Consider the following 9,877-nt stretch of genomic DNA (forward strand, 5'->3'; position numbering starts at 1 on the left):
TTATATAATTATATACAGTAAATGTTTAAAAAAAATTCATTATTCATGTTTTTTTACATTAAGTACACACATTAGAATGGCGAATGTAAAATCATAAAACATTTCAAACATTACATTAACACTACACAGTGTAAGAGATTTTCAAGAGTTATACAGTGCAGTGAGAAATCTTTCAGCTACTCCAAACCATGATATGGTACAAAGACAAACTGTTAACCATGAGACAAAAGGTCATTAATTTTGTTTCATCCAAACATTGATTGATAGTAATATAAAATAAAAATGTTTTTCTTTGTTATCCAATATTGTGCTTAAATACTTAAGAAGATGGCAATGCACAAAACAATATCGAGAGCCCTATTCCCGATTCCAAGGCAGATTTCTTCATTGATTGTCATTCAGGAAAGCAAAAGGAAAATTGCTGTTCAATATTTTAAATCCCCATAAGCCAGGGTCACATTCAATGCTCACAGACTCAATGTCTGGTCAGTGATTTCAGTAGGCAACTTGTGTTATTTACTGATATTAACAAATCGTCATGATCGTCATGAATTCAAAAGAATGTATCATCCAAGCATTTATTTGCCTGATGTACAGTGATGTTACACCAATCAGCAGGTATGTCTGCTGGTTTTAAATTGTATCTCTTAGCAAATTTTGTGTTGTACTTAGCAAAGATGTACTTCCAGAAGTCAGTGGCCTCAATACTAGTGTCAGGCTGTATCCTCCAGTCTGGATAGAATTGTCTGTATTCCTTATATGGATGCCACTCATTTCCTGTGGCTTGACAGAAGAATCTCATTTCACTAGCAACAAGAGATGAGCATATGTTAGGGATTAATTTATTTGTCTTAATCCATCTGTAGTTACCGATGCCTTGTGGCCGATGAACTGAGGCAAAATGCTCAGTATGTTCTTTTCCTCCAGCTTCACAAGGTGCACTGCAGAATGGACACTTTTTCCCGCAGCCAAACACTCTGCTGAAGAGCACCTCTTGAGGTCTGTTCATTGAGAGTCTGGTTAGCTTGACCCTTACATCCTTTACACTACATAGCTGATCTTCTAAAGTCTTATGCATTTTGTCTATTGAAGATTTAAGGCAATCTGCAAACTCAGCAGGGTCCGAGTTGTTTAAAGCCAGAGTAGTACTGAGGGTGTCAATTGGTATGACCAACTCTTTATCAAGACATTGGAAGACATTGGTCACGAAATTGCAGCTGTTGTTTGTCATGCTTTTTGCACTTTCAATTGCAGTTTTGAGTTGGCTGACAATTGCGTTTAAATGTTTCATCTCTATCTTGAGAAAAGCGTCTTCCTTTGAAAAATGTTCAATGATCTTCTCTGAAATCCACTCGGTTACAAACTTCTCATAATTTAGCACATACTCCAAAATATTTTTGAAGTCATTATCCTGAAGCAGCTGTTTTAAAAGTGAACACTGGAAAAATGTTCGTGTGCTGAAAGCAACGCCTCTTTCGCCTGTCAACATTTCATCCACGATGTCAGATCCGAGACGTTTCTGGATGTAGTCCATCACGGCAGGGGCGAAGCATTGCTGGGCACACATCTCGGCCTTGTTCTGACACTGGTCTCGCTGGTAGTAGAGGTCTTTAAAGTCAGCTAACCATTGCTCTTTGCACCTTTCAAGAGATGTCAAAGGGTCAGTTCTCTGTATGTAGTCGTCATGCATTTTCTGGAAGGCTCTTGCAGCAATCCCGCAAATGTGGATCTTGAGAGATGCTTCAATTTCAGGGCTGATCTCTACATCCTTGCAGTCTTCCAATTTCTTCTCAATGAAGCACAACAGTTCTTGTATGTCAGTGCTATAGTCTAATTTTGCACTTGTTTTAGACGAAATGAATACTTTACTCTCATTTATTATTCTGTCGCATGACATTTGTATGAATTTGTATTTTTTATTCCTCTGCGTAGGTATAAGGGAATTCTTGAGTTTTTTAAATATATTGGTTTTTACAGTCATTGCATAAAAAGGTCCAGTGCCACACTGATCTAGACTGGTGACATTTAACAGCATCTCACGTACGGCTCCAGCTTTTGTTTCCATGTTACTGTGCAGGAATCTGTATGTTTCCTTCCCCAAATCACATTTTGGTAGCACTGTAAGGGAAAACTGCTTCACAATGTCATCCCACATTTTTTTAAATTCCTCATTTAGTTCAATATCAGAGAGGTTGTGTTTAGTATTCCTGCAGGCACTGATCAAGTTGAGCACTTTTTCTTTCATGGTATCCCTTTGATTTTGTCTTATAACCTCCACCTTTTCAATTCCCTTCTGTATCAATACAACATTCTCCAGTTTGTTTCGTAGATCTGTCTCAGTCTCCCTTCGAAGGCCTTTTGCACTATTTAAAAAGTCCTCCTTGTAATTTTCGACAAGGTGAACATTTTCATCCTCGCTTTCAAAGTATTTCTCAATTTTACTTGAAAGGCTTTTCTCCTCTCTGTCAAGCTCTTTACTAGCTTCATCTTTTAAATCAGCCACTACTCTGTCAACGTTAAATGCATTACTTGTCCGCACTGACATTACACTCATGTTAGTGATTTTGGTTTCAGATTTTGTGTACCAGCCAATCATGTGCTTCCTGAAGGCCCATTCCCAAGTGTTAAACTCAACACAAAGTTTGGTGTAGGCTTCAGCGACAAGACTGTTTCGAAAACTGAAAATAAAGTTTTCAAACTGGACAGCCTTCCAGAGACTTCGTATCCATTCTTCAAATTCCATCAAATTCTGTGCTGGGACTTTTGTCACCTTTAAAATATTAAGTAACCCATCCTTCAACTTGCTCACCTCCTCACTGTAGCCAGTACTAACAGGTGCCATTGGTGGAACTCCAAGCCACAATCCAGGGATGTACCAGTTGTTTCCATCAATGTTATACTCTAGAATGTCTGTAAATTTCTTGTTGTTGCCAAGTTTCTCCATTCTAGCAGCTGCTTCTGTCATTTCATCTAGCTGTTTCAAGAGAATCTTTCTCTCTCTCAAGGTCTTTTCATACACAGCGACATCTGCAGTGTTTTGATGCACAAAATGACAACAGGGCCTTTTCCCCACCTCTTTCATGCGGAGAAAGGCATGGACAACAATTTGCAAAGTGTCTTTCATTTCTGTGGCATTTTCCATGGCAATGTTGACAATAGTAACATCGCTAAGCCCAACAACCACAGTTGCAAGTTCGTTATCGTGCTCGTAACTATTTGCTAGTTTTGCCAACTCCGGAGCTTTTAATCCCTCGGTGTCAATCACAAGGATATAGTCACATTGGAGCTCTGATCGGAATTCCTCAGATACGCCTATTAGAAGCATGAAGGCGCCTCTTGTGCATCTTCCACTGCTAACAGCAAACTGAATTCCAAACATTGTGTTGAGGAGAGTAGACTTACCAGTGCTTTGGACTCCTAAAACTGTTACAACTCGTATCCTGTTGTGAGGTGTTGTCAGTTTGTTAAGTGCCGTAAGCACATCTCTAATCCACGTCAGTGGAATGTTTGATGCGTCTCCATCAATAAGTTCTACAGGGAACCCAGTCAGCATCAACTGAGCACATATTTCTGGCAATTTCTTCAGGGCAGAGTACTTCTTGTTTTTTTGGGAGTGTGTTGATTCATAGAGTTGACTCAACTCTCTCATGAAGTGTTGAACTCCTAAAGAGCTGTTGGCCATCTCTTTTTCTAGATCTCTAAGATGTTCTTTATCTTCTTTGGGATTATTACATGCTTCCCTATACTGCTCATCAAGCCTTAACTGGTGCTTTCTTGCTAGATGATCTAAATTTATTTTCATCCATTTGAGAAAATATAACTGCTCATCTGGGGAGCAGCTCAGGCCAGAGATGAACTGATGCATTGTTTCTCTCATGTCGTTGCTTCCTTGTTGCTTTCGTAGTTTCTGGATTTGACTTTTAAGTTCACTCTTGTAGTGCTCAATATTTTGATTCTTTGCCTTGAGACGACACATCTCTTTCTCCAGTTTGGATAACTCCTTCCATAGTTTGTCTTGCAATGACAGTTCCTTCATTTTGAATTCTGGTATATTTGTGATGTCTTTTGTGATCAGGTCTGCCCGTTTCTTTGCATTTTGACAAATGTTATTGTTTTCATCGACAAAAATCCCTAGATCTGGTGCCATCTCCGACATCTTTTCAATACTCATTTTAGTAGAACCTGCAAGTATATCAACAACAGCCTTCTGTAGAGTATCAACAAACTTAAAATCATTCATGCTTCTATCCCTAAGGATTTTGGAGTATGGTTTGAACTTTGTTGTCAAATTGTCTCCTGACGTTGAACTGTCTGTGGTGCAAACCAGAACCAATTTCGTACTAATCTGCAGAGACTCCAGAAATGTCTGATTTGAGTCCAAATCATCACAGAACAGAAAAACTGCAGAGGATGTTTGGCTCAAGAAGTCGAATTGGGCCTTAAAGGCAGAAATATCCCCACGGAGATTTGCTACGGCTACTGGCTCTTTGAATTTGTCAATAGTTTCCTTTCCTCCAGGGAGATACCAGCTCATTTCAACAAGTCCATTGGAGATCTTTCTTGGAATGTTCCCATTTTCCAGTTCCTTGTGGAAAAAAGTGTCATGATGATGCTGATTGTTGCTGAGGAGTTTGTTCAAAAACTCAGATTTGGACACACTGCTTTTTCCAAGTCTGACGAAAGAGATCAGCGGCAAATGAGTTAGTACGATGCTGTTTTCCTTCAAACTGTCCTCTTCCGACGAATAAGATCTGAACTGCTTTGTTATGTCCCTCAAGGCCCAAAGCATCAACGTGCACTCCTTTGTGTCACAGTTTGGCATCAGCAAAGGTACAGAGAACTGACACATTGACATTTTTAGAGCCATTTCTTGCTGGAGGAAAGGATCAGCACAGTGGAACAGAGCTGTGATCAAATCTAGTGGATTGATTCCTTTCTGATCTTCATAGAAACCAGAGTTACCAGAATTAGTTACAATTTCAGAGTTACAATTTGAAGCACATTTTATAATTCTGGCTGATGAATTGACCATCATGAGCTTTCTGATGAAAAGCCACGGCAAAGATCTAAGACTATGTGCAGTTTGGACCTCATCAGACGGTTTCCTCAATTCCAACACAGACTGTAAAGTCAGTTTATTCTTCAAGTGGTTTTGTAGTCCCAGTTCTCTTAAAACAGATTCCATATTTATGTCTGAAATGCAAGATTATTCAGTTCATTTATCTGTTTCAAATCATTGTAAGTAATGATTGTGTGAAATGCTTCATTCTCTGCTGAAAAGACCAGCAAATACTGTATATTTTGGACGCTGTTGGCACAAACAAGCTTCATAACTAGCTTTTCTTTTACATTCACACTCCTTTGAACAATTTGAACTGCATTAAGGATATTAATCTGATCAGTTGATGTATTTCTTGGGGATTGAACACATGACCTTGATGTAATTAGCATCATGCTATACTTTTTGAGCTAGCACCAAACCAGCACTAACCTAAACCAACCCAGAGCCCGTCTACGGAGAGCCTTGGCACTTCCTATTAAGTCCTATTGTACCGAATTTTGGTTGTAGTTCCACCAGAGTTCCACTGGGGGCGATCGCCTATGAGTGCAAAATGAATGGGAGTCTATGGGGCTAGACAGCTAAATTTGTCTCTTTCACCCAATTGCCGTTGAGAAATCTCAGATTTGATTGTAGGTTTTGCAAGTTCAGCATGGGTTATAGGTCGAAAGTTTAATGAACGAGTACTTATGTCCTTACGATTTCTTACAGGTTGAGTTGTTGTTGCCCATAACTCACTAGCATTCTGCTGATGAACGCTGATTGGTCAGTGAAGGACTGATTACGACCAGAGCTTGATGGCATCGTGGCATCCGAAGCGGGATCAGAAACAAACAAAACAAAAACAAGTCTAGCACGTGTGTTTACCTGTGTCAGCTGTGTTGTCGATGCCTCGAGAGAAAAGAAAGTGCAGATTGCGAAAGCACCAAAGTGACTGAAGGATTGCCGTAAAGCAGTATCTCTGGTCGTACGGTGTATGACGTCATTGACACTTTAAAAGACTTTTTAAAGCAAATAAGTGACTCTAAAAAATCTAACACCCATCAATGTGTAATTTCTTTGCATCTCCTTTCGAATACAACATTCAAATTACTAGACAAAAAATGATATCCAGAGAAAAGTGGGTTTTGATGGGTATAGCGCCATAAAACTCCATTCATTCTGCACTCGCCTGCGAGCGCCCCCGCATGGACAGAGACGTGTTATTGCAGCCAATCCAGAAACTGGAAGTAACCAGAGAGTGCCAATTCTCTTCCTATTAAACATTCTCTGACCAACCTAGATCAGCATGAATGTTCATGCTGGTCCTTTCAGCAGGGTCATATTGGTCTTATTATTTGATTAAGACAAAACAGTAACTCACTTGTGCGATGTGTGATTGTAACCGGAGCACTCTCAATTTTTATGCCATTTATCTCAACTACAGTGCAGACAGAGAAGGAATATTCAGTTCCTGGTTTTAAACTCAATACATGAACCTCTGCCTCATCTGTAAAAGATTCCATTGTATTGGTTTCGCTTCTCAATATCACCCTGAATCTGTGAGGGATCTTGTCATCAATGATCGGATCAATCCATTTCAGAAAAACTGAAGTCGCATCATTTTTGATCTTTATGTTTACAGGTGAGAGTGGCTCTGTACGGGATTATAAAACATCATTTTGTGCATAGCAATTCCATTTGCACATTGGCTAAATATTATGAAAATGCATTGGCTGTAAATGAGCAGGCTCCTAAAGCAGTCACTTACCTGTGTGGATGATTAAAACGGCTGGTTCACTCTGTTTGCCATTGTTCAGTATTGTGTTTATTGTAGCTTTGTATTCAGTAGCAGGAAGAAGATCTTCCATTAAATTTGTATTTTCATTTGATTTCAGAGTCACTGATTCTGTTTTCTCCTCATTTTGATACATAATCACTTGAAATTTGTAGAGACTGGGATCCATTTTTTGTGGTGGCGTCCAATTTAGTTTTACAGTTGTTGCATCCTCTGACACATATTGAAAATTCTCAGGTGCTGGTATTGCTTTGGGGAAAACAACAACACATGAGTAAACACAAAGAATAAATAATGCCACCCACCTTTGAGTTTTTTTTTTGTAAGTTACATTGTTACGTCAGTAGGTGGTGTCAAATCTTTATGAGTGAGTCAATGAATCATTCATTCAACTGATTTATTCAAAGACACCGATTCATTAAAGCTGTTTTGGTGAGCAACTGAGCATTAATAATCAATAATCAATCATTTAATAATTTCATGCATTTTTCAGAACAACAGCACTTTTGCTTTCTGATGTTGCTTAAATGGAATATATCAATGAGGAGTGTTTTCAAATTAAGTAGTCACCATAGATAAGATCGCTACTGCTACTAATGAAATTAAAGTGGAAAGAGTTATAAATTATAGTGTAAGCAGAAATAAACATTTTCATCTTGTTTTTTTAACAGAGTTTTGTGAGTGAGAAGGATGTGTTTAGGGGGGGGGGGGGGTCAGGTGGGGCATCATTTTCATTGCATGATTTAGAAACACCCACCAGTATGAAGGCAAATTTAGTAACGCCCACTTTTGTTCTGCAGAGACATCAATCTCATGCAAGTGACATTGTCCTGCCTTTTCTATTTATTTTGATTAAAGATTATGAGAGCACATGCATTTAAAAAAAAACATGTGCATGGATAAATCATTATAATATATACTGCAATATTTCATAAAAAATAAGAATTACCTAGCCTGGGAAAACCCAGACAACTTCCGGCAAATTTAGATTTGCTCTGCAAGTAGTCTGGCAAAGAGCTCATTCAAGCCCATTTCTAATCCAGCGAAATCGCGGCACCAATCAGAAACGTTGAGGCGGGCTTTACACGATGACGATCGCTCTGATTGGTTTTAGATCTATCCAATTGCGCCCAGAGGCATTTGAGCGATGTCTGTTGGTGAAGCGCAACTTTTATGCATTATTATTCAAACTGCAAACACATGAGAGGACAGTCTCCATGAAAGACCCTTTGGCAGATGAACGTGCTACTACATTTCTCTCTGAAACGGAAGGAAATTAAATAAGATTTAATAGAGGATTTTTAACTGTGACAAGATGATTGACAGGGCAGTTTAAGTGACAGGATGCACGCGACAGATCCGTCCGATAAAGATGACGAAGTAGTCTGTCCCAAAGCTTGCCTACTTTTTTGCTACACATTCAAAAGTAAAAACCTTTTCTTCATAAAAAGACTACATACTTTTATAGCGTAGTCAAGTGCAACGAATTGGGACACAGCATGGCTTTGCACGATGACGATCGCTCTGATTGGTTTTAGGTCTCTCCAGTTGCGCCCAGAGGCATTTGAGCGACATCCCTTGGTGACGCCCCTTTGGAAATGAGTTATTAATGAAGCTTTGCTCAGTTACTACTGAGAATGGTCTGGTTTTAACCAGGCTAAGAATTACCAATTTTGAACCACCAAACCATCCAATGACCCAATCAGTGCCGATGGACTAAATCAGGGCCCACCTACAGTTTTTATTGTTCAAGAAGTCACTTCACAATATGGAAGAAAAGACTATCAGGATGTCTGTTTCCTGCTGACTTTAAGACATTTTCCAGATTGACAATTTGTAATTTTAGTCTTGATTTCATGAGGTTAGTGAACCATAATCTTTAAAATTTTATAATCTTTCCCAAAGACTATTGAATGTGCTTCAAATACACATCTAGGCCTAGCTGGTTTCACAGATAGGGCTTAGATTAAGCCAGGATTAGACATTAGTTCAATTAGGACTTTAAGTAGCTTTTATAAACATGCAATGGCACTTACATGTTTGAAGATTTTATTTCCTTAACTCAACTTTAAATGTCCTTTATTTTAACTTACCATATAATTAGTAAAAAAATGCATCATGTAGCTTTTATAATTTAAAAGTACTTCATCATAATATCATTCAAATGACAAATGTAAGCAGTTTGCTATAGTTTACCTGTACGCACAGATGCAGAGAAACTCTTCTTTTCCTCAACCGCCACTACAGTGATGTTATAACTTGTGCCAGGCGAAAGCTGTTTTATCTCAAAACAGTTTTCATATGTTGTTTTAGTATAATCTTTTTCTTCATTCTTCCATTCGATTTGGAATTTTTGTTGTCCATTCGCAGCCACATCTGGATCTCCCCACTCGAAGCGCACTGAGTGCGGGCCTACATCAGTGAATCTAATGTGACCTGAGGGAGAGGGAATATTTGGAAAATAATTTTAGGATCAATGCTTTTGTTAAAGATGAAGTGTATAATTTCTCTGCCGCTGACAACAAACAGAACTGAAAATATAATATCAGGTTATTTTGTTTTTAAATTGCTGTTCTGAACACCATCCTTCATATACAAACAGATGGTCCTGCCACAAACTAACGCAACTGGTTGAGCCAGTGTTGCTGCTTTGGCCTTTTTTAGATGCGCAAATCAAGGTTTAATAGAGCCACAGTGTTTACAGTTTTTATGAAAATCATCCCACACATGATTTATAGTTTACCCGTAATCTGAGAAATGACATTATTTACATAATGACATTATTACATGTATTCATAAGACATTATCCTATGAATACATGTAAATGATAAAAATGAATTTACTTCCATACCTTCAGTTTCTTCTTCTTCTTCTTCTTCTTCTCCTACTTCTTTATCCATATATGTTCCTGCATTCCTAGTATACACAAAACAAACATATTCCAAAAATGTCCATTCAAAATATGAATATATATAATAAGCTTCTCTCCAGTATTTGATTCTTTACCTTTGAATGCCACTGCTTTCATCCCGGTCCTCCAT

The 9,877-nt window shown here is 38.4% G+C and overlaps 1 protein-coding gene across 1 annotated transcript; it reads right to left on the reverse strand.

Moving 5' to 3' along the window:
- Nucleotides 1-553: 553 nt before the first annotated feature.
- Nucleotides 554-9,877, reverse strand: LOC308697332 (upregulator of cell proliferation; the record flags this gene model as incomplete). Its single annotated transcript, XM_081376513.1, has 6 exons — nucleotides 554-5,193; nucleotides 6,423-6,695; nucleotides 6,810-7,085; nucleotides 9,033-9,290; nucleotides 9,688-9,752; nucleotides 9,843-9,877. The coding sequence occupies 6 exons, from the start codon at nucleotides 9,875-9,877 to the stop codon at nucleotides 554-556; spliced, it is 5,547 nt and encodes a 1,848-aa protein (XP_081232639.1).

This window comes from Scardinius erythrophthalmus (assembly GCF_964197995.2).
Source record: "Scardinius erythrophthalmus genome assembly, chromosome: 10".
In the NCBI taxonomy this organism is placed as follows: Eukaryota; Metazoa; Chordata; class Actinopteri; order Cypriniformes; family Leuciscidae; genus Scardinius; species Scardinius erythrophthalmus.